Source organism: Bacillus rossius, chromosome 1, assembly GCF_032445375.1.
Source record: "Bacillus rossius redtenbacheri isolate Brsri chromosome 1, Brsri_v3, whole genome shotgun sequence".
NCBI classification, from domain to species: Eukaryota; Metazoa; Arthropoda; class Insecta; order Phasmatodea; family Bacillidae; genus Bacillus; species Bacillus rossius.
In genome coordinates this window covers 32,414,020-32,432,425 of record NC_086330.1, presented here as the reverse complement: position 1 = coordinate 32,432,425, position 18,406 = coordinate 32,414,020, and the positions used below count along the sequence as shown (strand labels likewise).

General features: G+C 35.4%; 1 protein-coding gene across 5 annotated transcripts in view; it reads left to right on the top strand.

The window, feature by feature from the left end:
- Window positions 1-18,406, top strand: part of LOC134533983 (lethal(3)malignant brain tumor-like protein 3) — a 44,435-nt gene that overhangs the window by 1,937 nt on the left and 24,092 nt on the right. For 4 of the 5 annotated variants that reach the window (XM_063371850.1, XM_063371866.1, XM_063371884.1 and 1 more), the window contains exons 2-7: window positions 2,695-2,741; window positions 6,823-7,042; window positions 11,428-11,637; window positions 12,397-12,688; window positions 13,156-14,078; window positions 17,641-17,857. In XM_063371850.1, coding sequence (XP_063227920.1) covers window positions 2,695-2,741; window positions 6,823-7,042; window positions 11,428-11,637; window positions 12,397-12,688; window positions 13,156-14,078; window positions 17,641-17,857 — 1,909 coding nt within the window. The remainder of the gene's footprint in view (window positions 1-2,694; window positions 2,742-6,822; window positions 7,043-11,427; window positions 11,638-12,396; window positions 12,689-13,155; window positions 14,079-17,640; window positions 17,858-18,406) is intronic. The other variant, XM_063371859.1, reaches the window with a different exon arrangement.

Genomic DNA, 18,406 nt, shown 5'->3' with positions numbered 1-18,406 from the left:
TCCATTAGCATATTATCACGCCTCATCATCTCTAATGACATCTATATCACTGAAACATTAAGCCCAATGTAATCCATTTATTGCTTTGGTTTACAAATGTTTTGTTGTATGTCATTACTTGTGATTGCTGATGGTTTTACATGGAAGTTACTAGTACCTACTGCAATAAATTGATGAAGGGCCCATCCCTAAATTTTTGATTTTATTTCCCTTGATGAGTGTATTGTTATCTTTATTTGATGCAAAACTTGTGCCACTTATATCTTTGAAAATTAACTCAAAAGTGAGAGTCGGGTGCAGTTACCGATAAAACATAAACAAACTTGTTGCAGATCCAGAATGATCACTTAGGGCAAGCTTTACGACCTCCCGTTAAATTTGAAGGCTTGCAACCTTCAGTTAAGCCAACATCAGGTTAAAAAATTAGTGTTGTATTGCGACTCATATTTAGCTAAAGGTTGGCTAACCAAAACCTGACGAAGCGTGTGGTGTAATATTGGATGTGTTGGTAGTAATAAAATGATCTAGAATTTGTTTACATTTGTTTTATAAATGTTGCAAGACATCTCTCTGGTAGTCTGATAGTCAGCTGTTGGTTTGAATTGTAAACCATAATTGTGACAGCTCAACAAAAAAATATGTCATAAACTTTATCTGGCAACAGAATTACATTAAATGAAACAAAAAAAACTATTCTGTCATCTTTGTTTGCATGAAACAATAAAATTACAATTAAAGATGAATAACTGTTTCAGTTTTCTTGTTTTCATTGATACTCTTGTATTTAAAGGCATGAGCAATGTTAGGTTATGTTAGGTTAATTTAAGACAAAACGAAACAAGTAATTGTCTACACACAAAAATTATAGAGATATTTTTATTTTATTTTTTTCATTTAGAACAACTTTTCTTTTTCGTCATATTGTATATTTATTAATCCATTTATGTAGACCCTTTCTCGGCAAATCACATGTCAATTTTCATTACACTTGTGTGGGTTTTATTTGTGTGCTGTTTTCATTTCAGTGATATTATTCACACCTTTTACTGCATGGCAGGAATATAGTACTGTATAGGTTTATAAGATAGGGAGGGGAAAAAAGGATACATTTATTTTCACATTTAATTGCATTTAGGGTAAATTGATCCATGTCTGAAGTCTGTAGATCCCAGCATGTGTCTACTTTATTCTGAATAAAGTTTCATTTATATACTTACGTACCACAAGTTCTGCTAATTAATTAATAGCAATTTTTTATGAACACACAAATTTTATATGTTGGAATAATACTTGTTTTGCAATTTTTAATGCAGTAAATTACACGTGTTCTAAAGCCATCGCATGTAAGTTTATGTGTGTGTGTGTGTGTGTGTGTGTGTGTATATGTTTATTTCCTTTGGGAATAATTAAAGACAAATGAGTCATTCCATATCAAATCAACCCAAAAGAAAAATTAATTTAGAAACTTCATGTTTCAGATTTATATGATTTTTTGTATATTGGTAATATCAACTAAATACATTATAAATATATTTTTTCTAAAAAAAAATTTAGTTTTTTTTGTATAAATTTTTGAAAATTGCAAAAATAGCCATTTTTAGCAATGTTTTGGATCACTAAAATACTTGTAGGTTTCCAACTAATGGTGCTAGAAGGCTGTTTGACAGCTCATTTTAAAGGTCATTGAATGGGCTTCAATTTGATATGTAATATGACCAACTTTGGAAAAAATAATAATTTTTATTTGTTTTCAAAATTTTTAATATTGAATTTCTAAAAAACACCATTTTCAATTTTTTTTTTTTTAAAAAAAAGTATGTTATTCTTACATATATTGGTTAGATTTGTGCCAAATTTCAAGGTGGAGAATCAATGGGATCATGAGTAAATAAAAATGAGAAGTTTAGTAGATGCTTAAGGGGGCATGGTAGATAAATAAATGCTTTAAGCGTCAGTTGGACGTTATTGGTTTTTGGAAGACAACATTGAAAAACTGCAAAACAACAATCCTACATAATGTTATTTGCCAACTTTATTAGTAGACGTCCTAAAAAGACAATTCTCGAGCGTTGTTTCTTCCGCAGCAATTAAATGTTAGAAATTACCAAGGCAGAAGTTTTGGCTTCAAGTAATCTTCAGTTTTTAATTAATGCATTTATCTCTGGTTTAGATACCATGCCACCTTAAGAAATAGTTGCAGCAAGGAAGATTAGCATAATTTTACATAAAATTTTGACTTAGTAAAGTATTCAAATTTTATTTTTAAAGACTAAAAATTTTTGACAAATTATAAAACACGGATAACAAATCTTACCTTACATTCATCCAGTGTTCTTTGATTAAACCAGGAATAAATCCCAGATTGCCTTGGTGGGAGACGAGTGTTCTGACCACTGAACCCCAATATAATCATACTGTATACGTCCTGTTTGCTGATCATGCAAAACTTGTGTCATATAAGTGTTGCTCTAAATGAAATCCAAAATTTGAAATAGACATGCTGCCTATAAAACCCTATTTACTGTAAATGTGTACAGTTCAGTTGATATCTGATGTTATTTTATTTTAGAGGATAATAAAGTAAACACTTTATCTTTCTGGCTCAACACACATATGAACTTTATATATTTTGTATTCTGGCTTTATACACACACACACACACACAATATCTATTGTATTTTTTTATTGTTTCAGAATGGTGTACACATGATACCGACAGGAAATATAGAGAAGAAAATTATGTAAGTATTGCTACATTGGATATGGTTAATCAACCATTCATTTAGAGGAGGCAAGTGAAGGCATAATGTGATTGTTTCATAGACTTACAATAAAACCAGCTTGCCCTAATAATTTAAAATGAAAAAAACAACATAAATTTCATAGCTTTATGTGCAGTTGCAGGTTGTGGACCTTAGGCTACTTCTTCTTTTACGTATCTTGGCTACCGTGTCTTGCAGGCTAATTACGTAGATCACTCATGTGCATTTAAACATCCTTTTTGTGCAGGTCATTGAATCTTAAAAAAAATATGGTGCGAAATCTTTACATGTTTTTCAAATCATTATTCTGCAGACTGTTTGATTCAATTCTCTGAGCATTTTCACCCAGCGCTAAACTTTTGTCTTCCTACAACCAGCACCTTCTACATCAAATTTAATCTGCTGCTCATATTCCTGCCTTTTTCAACCTTTATGGGGTTGAATGAAAATTTTGAATCAGCTAATGACACAAAACAAGATGAATGTCATTTTCATTAATTAAGGGATTTTTGTGAAAATTTATTTCTATAGCTCTCTTTATTTTCATGTTGGGTCACAAATCTTCCCACTAGATATTTACTGAACATTATTTTCGAGCTGACTTAGATCATCACTCAAGTGAACATAATTGTATTAATTTGCATGATTTTTTACTGCTATAAGATGACATTTAGTTAATATCTCTGAGAAAATTTATGATGAAACACATTATGCAAGAGAGCTATCAAGATGAATTGACAGGAGAAGCCCACAAACAACAGCAGGGTTGTTGCATTTTCGAAAAATATTTGATATTCGTGATTTTTTTTTTTTAAATGGTCAAAATACTCTTTTTTTATGTATATAATTAGTACGATCAAAAAAAAAACATTTTTAAACATAGAATTTTCCTGGTTGAAGAAAATGGGTTGCTAGGTTTTGATCTTGCAATTTGCAAGACTATTGTGGTTCCATTTATATTTCTTTCTCTCTTTCATTTTACTGCATCTTGCATCAATTTTCTTTTGGACTTCTATGAATTGTAAATTAAATGTTTTAATCTGTGTTTAAATTAAATTTAGAAAAATTACTCCATATTCGTGCTTAATTTGATATTTTATTCAAATAAAAAATACATAATTCACAGAAGCCTAGAAACTAAGGGCGTGGGGGCAAATAATTAGGTTGGCCTTATGTACAACTTTTCAACACCTGAATTTAAAAAAAAAAAATTAAGACCTTAAACATTACTGTTACTTTTCCAATGAATTATATTAGCAATAGACTTGTAATTTTCATCCTACTATATTGCTCCCCCTCCCCACCCCTTTTTCCACACCACAGATCATTCTCGACTCTCCTGAATACAAGTAATGACAATGAAATTAAATAGTAACTAACATGGAGTGGGAGACCTAGTCTCAAGTTCTAGCTTCCTAAAAATGGAAATGAAAAAGTGCTTATTCACAATAAACAAAAAGCAGCTACATATCAACATTTTCTGATTATTCCATTTACTTACATGTAAGCGCACACTTGGTACAGTAATAAAAGTGTCACTACTAATAAAATCCTCCAGTGTGGATTAGAGGCTGTTACCTATTTGTGTGGCAAATGAGGAATCACAAATTAATTGCTGAATAATTTTTGAATGATTATTTTTGTTACCTATTCTGCTTTTCATAGGGGATAAAATAATTCTTGAACTGGAACACCATTAGAACCACCATATGCACAAAAAACAGACCACAAAGTTTGAGGAGGGATAGGATCCTAAAGACCCTATAATGTTTTCAACATTTGTTAATAATTTAACATCAACAATTTTCCTTCATTGAAGCATAGTAACCCATTAAGAGATTTACAAAGCCCCTAAGATAGTGTTAAGTTACAGTATTATTACAGTTGTAGTCATTCCCAAAAATAAATTAAGTTCTAAACACCTATGACTGACTTTACAGGGTGAACTATTTGTAGCTGCCAGTCGCCATTCATGTTGTGAAGCAGGAGTGTGTGTGTTTTGCATAATGCTGACGTTTTGTGATTGGAACACAAATTTTTTTAAGCACCGTTATAATGTGGTTCCTGAAAGTTTTGCCGTCTTATAAGATAAGGAATTAATAAAACATAATTTTTTGAAATTTTGTAGTTATTTTCATGGAAATGGCTGTTCCCGGAGACTTTATTTTTTGTCACCTGTGAAATGCTGTTAGATAATTATCCATAACAGTATCAGAAGTTCATTGCGTAACTCACATTTTCTACACAAATAGGGTTGCAGCCAGGGATGCTGGCTGAAGCGAGAAAGCCGGTCTAAAATTAGTTGCGCATTGGTAACACACTGGTTTCACGTTCCAGAGGACTTTGGTTTGAATGCCAGAAGAGCCAACCTGACTTTGTTTTTGCGTGGTTTCCTGAAACCACTCTGGGGAAATGGCAGTTTGCTTTCCTGATATCCTGATCTGTGAGACAGTGTTTTACTGTCCAGCTGACCTTGCTGTCCAGGAAATGCCTTTCTGGGCAGATATACTGTGTGCAGAGCTTCAAAAGAAACCACAGCTTTAAAAACTGCTCAAGATAGCTGAGTGGTGTCTGTTTATGAAAAGTATTTCCGTTTCTGTATCTCATTTTTAAACTGTATTTTTAGGAGATTGAAAAAGGTTTAAACTTGTGTTTTCAGAATAATTTTTAGATGTGAAATGCCCGGTACAGATTCTTGAAAGCACTCAAGGGCCTTTCATAGTAAGTTGTCGTATGCACTAAGAGAAGACTGCATGGCAGTCCACAGCCTTGCACTTGGAGAAGATTCTGTACTAGAAGCTGTTGCACTTGCATCGCCTCACCAACATACACACACACCCCCTGACTAGACGGACCCTTTAAGTCTCTGTCTCACGTACCATTTTGATTTTATTTTCATTTCCTTGTTATTACTATTATTTAGGGGCTAATACTGAAAATATATCGTGATGTCTTATTTGCATTTGTTGTTCTGTCACTAATATTTTCAACAGATATAATCTTAGTGTAATATCATGGGTGTAAAAAGTTGTTCAACTGATAGTAATTACGAACACTTGCATGACTTTTTACACCTTTTATGTTACACTTGGTTAATTTCTTTTAACAATATTTGTGACAAAACAAAAATGCAAGGGAGGTATTGTGTTAAAAATTCAGCAATTGCACTTAAGTGTTAGCAATGGTGAGAAAGAGAAGGGGAAAAAAAATCAAATTGATGTACAAATAAAATTTAAAAATGTTAATAATGTTTTATTTACTCATTCAGTGTTTTTTGAACTCCCAGATTTTACCTCTATTACTAGATTACATTGAGTGAGGGAAAACAGTGATAAGACACTGGTCTAGCATTCCAGAGGATTTTGGTTGGAATCCTGATTCGGTACTTCCTTTAACTTCATTCAGCCTTTAACATTACATTCTGTTTTATTTTTGTTTGTTAATGCTAGATACATATTTAACTTACAACATTCTTCTGTAGCAACCACTTTTCAAAAGCTTCCATTATTTTAATTAATTTTTAATGATACAGCTTACACTGTCTGAAATTTAATGTCAAGTTTAAAGTTTTATAGTATGTATTTGTACGTGAGTGTGTGCAGCTGGTCTCATATTAAATTTATAGACACTATTTGTTGCGATATTTAATGGATTTACGTATTCTAGAGTGTAATATATTTTTAATTTATTTAGTATGTTGTAGTGTTTGTTATGTAAATGTGGCATACTTGTTTCAAGATGGGTGTGAAACTATATATTCTCCTTAAAAAAATTATAATAATAATAATAACATTGGGCACACAATTTTAGAACTAACATCAATTTTTTCCCCAAAATTTTTGCATCTCTTTCATGTTTTCACATATACATTCTTCACAGATTTGGTCTTATTTAAACACATATTTTTGTAAGATATATTTGGAATTTTGGGAGTCTCTGTCTTTAGTAAAGTATAACTAAACTTTACATTTCTGAATGTGGAATTTTAACTGCAGTTTAAAGGAATCAAGGATGCCCAAAGTGAAAGCTCAACTGACCTGCTTGGTTGCTCGGTGCGCAGGGTGAACGTGTCGACAATGTCTGTGCCCCACACCTCCATACTGCGGACGGACAAGACAGAGGTGGCGGGCCTGCAGGGTCCCTTGGCCCCCGCTCAGCAGCACCAGTCCGCGGGCACGCCCCGCATGCTGCCCCTGCTCTACATACAGAGCTCCCCGCCCGTCAGGATCAACGCCAGCAGCGCTGCCACCTCCACCATCACGGGAACTGTGTCGGCCCAGGTACCTGCTCGCCATATTTCTGTATTTCACTTCAGGCTGTGTTAAAGCTTAAAAACGTTTTTTGTTTTTTTTTTAAACAAAGTATTTCTTCCAATCTGAAAGATAAACTTATCAATAAAAATGTGATGAGACCATGAATGAAGTAAATGTGTGCTCACAGTAGTGATATCTTTAACACTGAAAATCTATTTAAACCCAGAACTGCACTATAATATTTTAGTTTGTTGCTCAAATATTCCTTTTTCCACTGGTTGGGTGGGTGGGTGGGGGTATGTGCGTATGTATGTTTGTATCTCAACCACGCCGTAACGGCTGAACGGATCTGGATGAAATTTGGCCTACAGCAAGCTCATAACCTGGATTAACACATAGACCACATGTTAATATGAAATTCCATCCCTAAGGTAGTGAAAAAATGATAATTTCATTTTATAACAGAAAAAATCATAGGCCATAGACATACAAATAGTGAGTGAGTGTCATTTCTCTATGTCTGCCACACAATAATACACATAGTAAGGTCTTGCAAATTCATATTTTTCTCCTTGGTGAGACCAGCCCGCTTAGTGGAGCTCGCAGCAGCTAGCAAAATAAAGGCGCTAATAACCGTTTGGTTCTTAACTTTGTCAATAGATAGAGTTGCCATGAATTATAAACGCACCTTCGTTCGATGCGTTTGTCATGTCTTTAATTTTAGTTTGTTTGTGTCGTATGCGTTCCTATACCATTTATCCGATTGCGATTAAATTTTGGTGAGTTGTTATGCGGATGCCCGTGAAGGTTTCTGAGACGGTATAACTATTTTGCAATAGTTGGAGCACGAATTGTTTAAAAAAAAGTGTTTATTTCATATTATATAGAGGCTCTTTGTCTGTTTTTGTTGTCTGAGTGCGCACGCATGAGACAAAATATTTAAATATAAAAGAGAGACAGAGATAGAGTGATATATATACACACACACACACACACAGAGAGTGAGATTGAGAGAGACAGAGAGATAAGTTGAGATAGAGCGAGGTATAGAGAATGAAATAGGTTAGATAAAGAGATATATAGATGTATAGCACTATATAGAGATTTATATATATAGAAGAGATAGAGATAGTGGGAGGTATATATGTATATACGTATGTAGATATAAAGAGATAAATAGAGATAGAGAGATGCATATATATATATGTAGATGTAAATAGAGATAAATATATATTTAGAGATATAGATGGATGATTTGTATATGTGTAATTACTTTAAACATATTACAAAACAAAACTGAATGAGGCATTGCAATGCATGCTGAGCATTAGCTAGATAATGGAATCATTTCATTATTAGTATCTTATTTTTCAGCTTTTTTCTATAGTACTTTATAAAATCTAGATTACATACAGACCACCAATTTTTCGATATATATATAGGTAAATAACTATACACTGGCAGAACGTCTGTCGGGATCTGAAAGTGATATAAATCATTTTGCACACTTGACATTCAAATTAAGAATACAATTACTAACTACATCTGATTTCGAAAAAGGTCCCCTTCACCCTGTTTACAGCCCGGGCAACGCCGGGTACTGCAGCTAGTATGACATATGAATTATAAAGGGTAGGGTAACATTTATCTTTTATCCTTAGCTTTAAGTTCAATAATTATTATAAAATGTTAAAAACAATTTGTTTTTGGCATAAGTAAAAGAATTTTGTACCACATATAAACAATAAATCGAAAATCATATGATCTCACTATGTATTAACTTATTTTAACAAATTTTTATTTTAGCGTAAGTAAAGTTATTTTTTTACCCCATATAAACAGTGAATCGAAAATCATACAATCAAATCTAATTCACATTGTATTAACTGATTTGATCATTCATACACATAGATTTAAGATGTTTTTTATTTGGGCATATGCCATTGCTGGTTACACTGTTTTTCATAAGAAACCTCAAAATGTACAAAAGAAAAATAAAGATGAAATTTCCAACACAAAGAAATGAAGCCAAAACCAGCCAATTTCAAAAAGTCAATAACATAGCACAGCAATTTTCATGAAGGTATTTTTCAGAGAATTATTACAGCACATGTGAACACAGTGAGCAAACAGCAATGAGGCAGTTTCATCAAAAATATTAAATAAAGACAAAAAATTTCCTTGGAGAAAACAGCTACAAACAGACAGCACTCAGTGATTATATGTATGTGTGTGTGTGTGTGTGTGTGTATAAAAATTTATAATAAACTATTTATTGGTTTGGCTACAAAAAAGCTCTAGGCTTTTTCCAGACTTACAGCTTCAACAATTTACTGTTTATAGCACTGAAAATAATAATTTGTTTGTATTGTTCTGTCCACAATGTTTTTTATTGTATGCTTACAAAGAAATGCATTGGCATACTGTTTCAGTCTTTAAAGAGGCTATCAAAGCAAATTAAAAGGTTTAGTATAGTTTTCAAGCTACAGTAAACACACCAAACTATTTAATGTAATATGTATTAATAAAAAAATAAATTCGAAATAATATAGAGAACACTTAATAAAACTAAAATTTACTCTATTCATCTAGTAATTACCTCAACAAATCTACTTACACCCTCCTTTAAAACATAGGAATAAAAAGAAAATATTACAATGGAAATAAATACAATAATTGTGAACTTTCAAAGAATCAAAATAATAAATTGTCCATCTAAATTATTGCCTACATTGAATTCAGTTTGTTAGCACAGTCAACAGTAAATTACTGCCACATTTCTTACACAATTTACTCTATTTGGCCAGAATAATTATACTTTACAAGTGTCATCAAGCATTTCATTTGACCAGTCAATAGTAAAATACATCTACACATCCATACACCACTTTACAAAAAAAAAACTTTAAAAACAATATTTGTATCATGTGTCCACGAGATCTTCGTCAACGCTATTAACATTAAAAACAAAGACGTGCCACTTTCAAAGGAATCCCGTTTGCCTAAAAGAGAAAGTTACTAGCCATTCCGCTAAATGGCTGTAGGTGCAGTGAACTTGCACTGCAAAAAAAGCATAAAATTTTAGAATGCCGAAAATTATTAAGGAAAATTTTAAATCAATCATTAATGCTATTAAACAAATATTCTGTGGAATTTGCACTTTTAATTGTTCTTTATACACCAGTCACCAATACTTACGTTTCAACGAATCAATTAACTGCCTATTTTAAAAACAAATTGAAACAAACATGGCGTCTTCTATTCTCACATCTATGGCACCTTCAACTGTTATGTTTTGATTGTAAAACGTAATTTGTTTACAGATGTGACGAGAATATTAAATATTTTCACGTATAATTTATTTTATAGTTAGAGAATAGAGATGAATATTATTCCACAGAAGTCCAAAAAAATAATTCATATGTGTATTGCACGTGAGTTGAGCCATTTCATGCTGCAGTTAAGTTGTAGTGAAGGACTATTTTCATAAAGGGTTTTGCTATACTGCCGGCACCGACATTTTAGCTGCGGTTCTCGGTGCCGGTTAAAATGCTGAGAACCGTAGGAACCGAGAACCGAGAACCGGTACCGACCCATCCCTAATTCAGACATTTGAAAAGTGAGCAATTTAACCATTATTCAAGAAAATTTATCACACTCATTTCAGTACACCTTTGAATAGGAAAGTCTATAGAATCTGCAAAATTCTTCACGCATATGAAAAATGTGTCAGTTAAGATTCATTAGATGAAAAAAATGATTCCCAACACATCCCCTTCATGCCCATTTTCCACAGGTGACAAAAAAATTTTATTTTACATTTTAAAACAGGTTTAATAGTATTTTATTATGTACGGGCTATAGAACGCCGTCCCAATAAATTATGACGTAAAAGGAAAAAGTAAGTCAAGGAAAGATGCCATGTAGCCAGCCCTGCGGCCTGTCTTGTGGAAGCCTCACCAACAGAGCTGAGCTGCCATCTTTTATCTTTATTTATCCTTGTGAATATCCACCGCTTGCTGGTAGATATGCATGCCACCAAGTGAGCTAGTATGGCAAGCTGAGAGTGACAGGGGACAGGGGGTGTCCAAGGAACCAATGTGACGCGCGATTATAGCGCAGCTCATCGGCAGTAGCACTGAACTATTTCACCGATAAAGCATAAAGGTTCACTGGATGCCGGAATGTTCCAAACCGAGCCTTCGTAATTACCCAACCCAACCCTGCCCCTAAAGCATTTAAGCATGCACCACAAAGCCTTGCATCTTCTATCGAGTGCCTGTTTCTTTACGAATATTACTATGATTTTGTAGTTTGGTGCCCGAACAGTGCTTCCTGATGATGGATCAGCTTATTGATTTCTCATTATTACCATCATTATTCAGGATCTGATATTTTCTTGTTGTTGGCAGACTGCGACGAGCACCATGCGGCCTACCATCGTGACGAGCAACAGCCACCAGTTCATTCCCGCGGCGCTGAGCACCAAGACGGCCGGCGGCACTAAGAACATGGGCTCCCAGCCGCACTTCCTCATCCAGACATCTCGCCCAGGCACGCAAGTGCCTGTCTCGGGCGGGAACAACAAGCACACCATCACGTATTTCAGCACCATCCTCAAGGTAGGGCGTGAGCCTGCAGCTGGCAATTGTTGGTTATCCCCTTTCTTACTTTTAATGTACGGTGGAAGGTTTTTCATTTGGACTATTGAATGTCGATACAGTTTTAATGGGTACACTAAAGAAAATTAATATACAGTACAGTGGAATTTAAAACAATTTGTAATTAGCTGTTTCACAGAAAGACTCTGATATGTTGCATCATACAATTTATATCGCTTCAAACAAATCATTGCGAAAATTTAACCAGCTATAAAATAGGAAAAATTTTACTGCAATGAAAAATGATAGTAATGATAAACTCTTAAGCAAATGAAAAATGCAGGCAGTGCAGTAATTTTATTTATTTATTTGAAGGTGAAACTCAACAGCGGGAATGTCCTTGTAAAAAAATTTTAACACACTTACATATCTACAGTTTTGTAACAAGGCAGTTAATTGTGACTTCTTCATTTTGGACTTTTATTTTGTTTGAAGAGCCATCCTAACTTTATTCTCATACTTGTTTGTCCTAAAGATTTCGTTGCTTTAAAGCAATAATTATTTAATTATGCTGTTAAGCAGTGTTTAAAAAATTGGGCAAGTATTTACATTTCAACTGGAGAATCTAGTGATCCATTTATTTTACCTATATACACATATACATTCAGTATAAAAGTTAATGAATCAAGGAGTGTGTTATAACTTTTTCTTCGTGTGGTTACATTTAGGTTCCTGATGTGGTGTTGCTTGCCGAGCTGGATAGTGTGGTGGTGTTTGCAGCAGCCGGGAGTGGGCGTGCCCAAGGCCGGAGACGGCACTCAGCTGGTGCTGCCCGCCGGCCAGCTGCAGACCAACATCCTGCCCGGCTCCAACCAGAAGCTCGTGCTGGCGCCCCTGCCGGTCCTGCCGTCTTCAACCTCGGGATCCGGCTGCCCTGCCCAGCCCGGGAAGCTGACGAGCGTGCTGATGCCCGTGTCGCTGGCTCCTCAGGTCGGCTCCACCAAGAGTAACATGATCAATCTGAAGATAGCCAACGGACAGATCCATCACGATGGGAAGGGACCTGTTACTGGTTAGTGGTTCCATTTATGTTTTGTATTTGTCATTACTGTAATAACATTCCTAATTATGACATTTACACCTTTAGCTTGCTGTCATGCCTGTACTCTTATAATAAAAAAGGCAATGCACGTCTTCTGTATTATTTTTGCATCATTATTATAGTAACAACTCTAAATTGATAAAAGTTTGTGCATTATCTTTTAAATATAATATGTATCACAGAATAAGTTTCACACATTTTTTCACAAGAAATAAAATTTAGTCTGGGTTTATGTGTGTGAATGTCCTAAGAGTCAATTAAGGAAGTCAACTTAATTTGAAGCAATACGTTTACCTAATGTGCCATTGGAGCAAGAAAATTGCTATTTGTTTCCGAAAGGCAGAGTTTGTGTATGTAATTTGAGTGTCACATATATGATGGACTTTGCCCTGATATTTTTATTTCTTGAAATCTGAGAAAGTGAAAACTTTTTTCAGTTCTCCGAGAGACAAAGCCCATGTCCGGGCCAGCGAGTCCTGCTGTGCCACCTCTCCAGCCCCTTGGGAAATTCCCGAGCAAAGTGAAGTGCGTCAACACGAACGGTGTGATCATATCAGAGCCGACCGCCATGACATCCATGCCGCTGGGGCAGTTCACCCACCTGGTGCCCATCGCGCCCAAGAAACACGGTACGTCAGACGAGAGCCGGATGGCCACCGCAAGCGGCGATGGCGGCGGTGCAGCCAGCAGCAAGAGCGCGCAGGAAGAGGAAGATGCGGTCGAGGAGAGGCGGAAGAGGAGCCAGAACCGCCTGCACGAGGCCCTTGCTGCAGTTCTGAACAACAGTTCCACGTCGGTCTCGAACAACAGTTCCACATCGATCCTGAACAACAGCTCTGCGGCTGTCGCGCAGCTGCCGGTGATGTCTGTGGCCACCCAGGCCAACATTCCCCCTGCAGCGCCGCGCCCCTGTCTCTCTCCCACGCCGGTCGAGACTGACATCTCCTCCGTGCTGCACATAAACGCCGTCTCCGTGCAGGCGGATGGGAGCGGACCCATGCAGGTGCCGGACGATGAATCGTCCAACTCTTCCGTGGCTGCGGAAAGCTCAAACAAATCACTGGATGGTGATAGCAAAAGCAAGGTTTCGAGCAAGCTCATGTCCATGGAGAAGAATGATAAAAGCAAGGGTTCGAGCAAACTCGTTTCCGTGGAGAAGAATGGAGGTGATGTCTCTGACAGTGATGAAGATAAATGTGTGATAGTTGACGATATCAATATTGAGGTCATCAAGTCTGACAAGTCGGAGCCTGTTAAGACACGGTTAGAACCTTTTGATTCCAAAGCTGAAGATTTTGACCCAATAAAAGTTCTTGAGTGGAAAGATGGAATTGGAACTCTTCCTGGGAGCAGACTTAAGGTGAGCAATCATTAGATACTAGGTCTGTTTGAATATTCAAATTTTCGAATATCAATACGAATAGTGTATTATGAGTGTTCGATTTGATTTGGAGTACTAACACTTCAAAAAAACGAATATTCAGTCGTTAACTAATACGGCTGTGCAGGATTTTCTAAGTCTGGAAAAATTTCAGGATAACAAAAGTTTTTCTGTTCCGGGTGTGACAAAATCTCCACAGGTTATTCATAATGTTTTAGGGTTATTTATTTGTAGTTTTTTGCTACATTTGGCCATGCAAATTTTGATGAGACCAATATAGTAAAGCCGGATTTATCACAAATCATTCGGAACCATTACTTACACCCATGTTATCAGCTAAAGTATTTTATGGAGAAGAGAGTTCGGGAGGTTGTTAAAAATAGAATAGTATTGACAGCATTACTGTCCATAAAAATCAAAACACTGCGTGGGTGAAAGTTGACAGTTTTCAGATTAGAGGGTAGAAACACCGCATGCCAGCCCTGTAATTAGTTTCGTTCAGAACGGGGGGGCAAAGAGAAAAACGTGTATAGATCTGGTGGAAAACATCTGGTCGTAAACTCACAGCAATGACTCCTAAAGCATAAAAACCTACGACAACATTTTTCTTATGGATAATACACAGTGAATGACAACCAGATACAGGCCCACACAAACATTCCTAGTGTAGTGACAGCTCAGGCAATTATCTTGTCATGTCACCCAAAAAAAGTTCTTAGTAAGGGGAGGGGGGGGGGAACTTTGCCTCTTTTTTATCAAGCTTACATACACTGGACAGATAATGAGAGGAACGTTCTAAGCAGCTTCTGTGTTCCTACACTCTAGTTAAAACTGTCGCGGTCCCGTCTCCGACAGAGTGGTGGAGATGCGGAAGTAACTCGATCGCTTTGCTGATGATTGGATGTTTGCTTGCCCGGCTCCAGCTCTATGGAAAGAGCGGCCTCTAACTCTGAGGCGGGAGTGTTTAGTCCAGCCCAGTGTGGCTGACCGAGGACATCGCCCCTGCAGAGAACTCTGGAGCGAAAATTTTGTGGACTACTAGTTGGTCCACGTGTTGTGAGCCCGTGTATGACAAGGCAAATAGGAGGCAGGCGGATTAAGTCGCAAAGGAATACTTGCAGTTCAGTGGCAGTTTGTTCTAGCTCAGGGCACTAAGAAATGCCGCTACAAAACATACACGATACAAAAGAAAACAAACAGAAAAAGAAACAACAAAGATGGATTTGCAATGGAGAGCCATGTGACCACGTCTGGCCTCGGCGGTGGCCCGGGTGGGACTGGAGACCAGGATGTCGGGATGCCACTCCCGTGCACACGGAGCGGAATTGACTTCACAGACACTGCTCCGGCATGCTGCGGACAGGGCTGAGACCTGGGCTTTAATTAATGGGCAAGGAGGTACAACGTCAAAACAAGCCAAAAAATATAATCCATTAATGTTATTATATTTTAATATAAATAATAATTTATTTTCGCATAGTGTGAAATTCAAACAAACAAATTTAAAAAATTTTTTAGACCTACATAATATTTAACTATAGATTAAAACTGCTCACTGTACATACTTTTTAAACTCACCCTTTTGAAGTTTTTTCACACATACTGCAATAATTGCCTTACGTATTTGTTATTCACTGTTTATTACAATATTTTTTTTTGCAGATCCTATTTTGTTTACCATAAAAATACGTATTTATATTTTTCTTTCAAAATTTGAATATTTCAATAAAAATTTTACCTATAGTAATTGTATCCTACTTTAACCAACTGTTCACTTTAGTATTATTTATGTAATTTTCCAGAAGCCAATACACTACATATTTTTTCTTTCAATGTGTGTTTGTTATTTGAGAAAAAAAATTTTACAAGGTTTCTAATTCTTAATATTCAAATTCGATATTCGTGTTCGAGAATAATTTCATATTCATATTAATATTTGATTCAAACTAAAAAACTGATATTTGCAGAGGTCTATTAGAAGCACCTTTTATTGGTGAAAATTGTAGACAAATTTAAACATTGTACCAGCTAATGGTATCAATTTTTGGTCTTCAATTCTTTTATATATTTATATATATATATATATATTTTTTTTTTTTTTCCGAAATTTCTAACATGTTGGTACCGTAATTAATTCAACACCTGATTAAGACAATATGAACAATTTTTTCAAACTTTTTATGATATATGTCCAATCATTTTTACTTGATTTTGTGAGAACTTTTTATCAACTTGTACATTGAGTGACAATACATGTAAGTAATAGTGCTTATACCTGAATTTAGCAATAATTACATAACATCAGCTTACACAATGTACTTATTAATTGACTGAACATTAGATTTTTTAAATATTTCAATGCCACATCGAGGTCCAATAATATCGTAGCGATGTAAGAATTATCTAAACACTTTTTATGTGCATTTGAGGCAAATGAGCAAGGATCTAAATACTGGCTGCAAAATTGGTTAGTTGTTAATCCTCACACCATAATTATAGCATGTAAATAAAATATACTGGTGCATAGGAATTAAAGTTAATAGAAAAAATAGATCACTTGTATGACTAAACAATATTTATTCCTTTTTAGACTAGATTTTATAATTAAACCCTAGAATCATGCTGTTCCACTTGAGCAGAATCTTTCTGCTGCACCACGTACCCTTTTGAAAAAATTCAAACTGACCTTTTATAAAAATTAATTTTAGATTAATCCATTTAACTGAAGATGTGGTGTATATAGAATGTGTCTAATCAATGTCAACCCATGTGCCTTGCAAATCTCATAATTGAGCTTTTTTTTAATTTTTCTAATATACTGTAAAAATGAATAGGTTACAAATTTGTAGTAAAAGTGTGAACTCTTTTTTTATGCTGAATGGGTAGTTTGTCAATGCTTGTAATTGTGTGTCTAAATTGTTAATTGATCTGTAGTTAAAATGTATGGGTACATCGCTATCGCGAGTTATACCATCCCCTCAAAGGAATAATTAGAATGTAAGTGTAGTGTACAGTAGAATAAGGAAGGGCAGGGCTAGCCTTTTCTTCAATGTTACTCTTGAGTGCATTGGCAGCACTGGCATGGCAGACAGATGGCAGGAGCCAGGTTGCATCAGCCTGCTTTCAGGGCTTCCACTCACAAACACAGGTCATGGATTTAGTCTTTGGTATTGAAGCCCTAGCTCTGTCCTTGGAACTCTGGTCAGACGCCAACTAGTAACGAAGTGAACCCGCCTGTGTCGAGTACTTTTACCGCCAGCTGACACAGTTAACAGAAGGTAGCAGGTGGCTTTCCTCTCTCTGGCCTGCACACGTGTGCGTGCACTGTGACAGTGCGTGAACCTTCCTTTGTGGGTGGCATTTTATCAATGCTTAATCTTGCAGATGATTTCTGCACTGTGTGTGTTGCAGGTGCCTTTGTCTGCTATGTACATATGATTTCCAGCACTAATGAAAGCATGATTATTGTTAATTATTTGTACTGTACTTATATTTGTCTAAAGCTAGGCCGGTGAAAAGTCTTGCATTTTCTTGTTTCTAGTTCCGTATGAATGAATTTGGCTTGATGGAAATGGTTGAAGATGAAGACTATGAAAAAATGTTAAACAAATCTGCTGTTACCTCAGAGCCAGTAGTAACTGACCACAAAGAAGGAAAATCGCCTGGTGCGTCCATCTCTGTCGGTAATGAGAAGGATGGTGCTGTTGGAAACAATCTGAAACAGAATGATGCAGGGGAAACAGAAGACAGTTTATTAAGTGAGTTTTCTGGTCAAAGTGTGTTATTATGTGTAAACATTAATGAACTGTCGGATATAACTTTTTCAGTAAATAATTAAAACAATTTTTTTTCTTTTTAGTTTTTAACATAGGTTAATTGATTAAATTTAAATAAAAGATGCCTATTTTTAAATAAAAATATTACATATAGATTAATTTGACTTTTTGTAATGCAAAAATGTAAAAGAGAATAAAATGTTTATATAGAGGTAAAAGAATAATGCCTTGTGTTAAAAATAATTTTTAAAAAGATATTTTTGCTAAATAGTTTAACTATTTTGAGATATTACTGTATTTTTAGATAATGATGTAAGCAAAACAAGGAGAAGTGTTGGCCTGTGATCTGCATCAAACCATAAACAAGTGCCTAAAGCTAAACTAAAATAGTAGCCATGAGGATTGAGTGGTATGAGGCTTGCTTTGCAAAACAAACCCAGATATTTTAGCCAGTGGATTTTCTCAGGGTACTCCAATTTCTCCACACAGTCATTCCATCAATGTACCCTTCTCATGTCATTTCTCCTAATA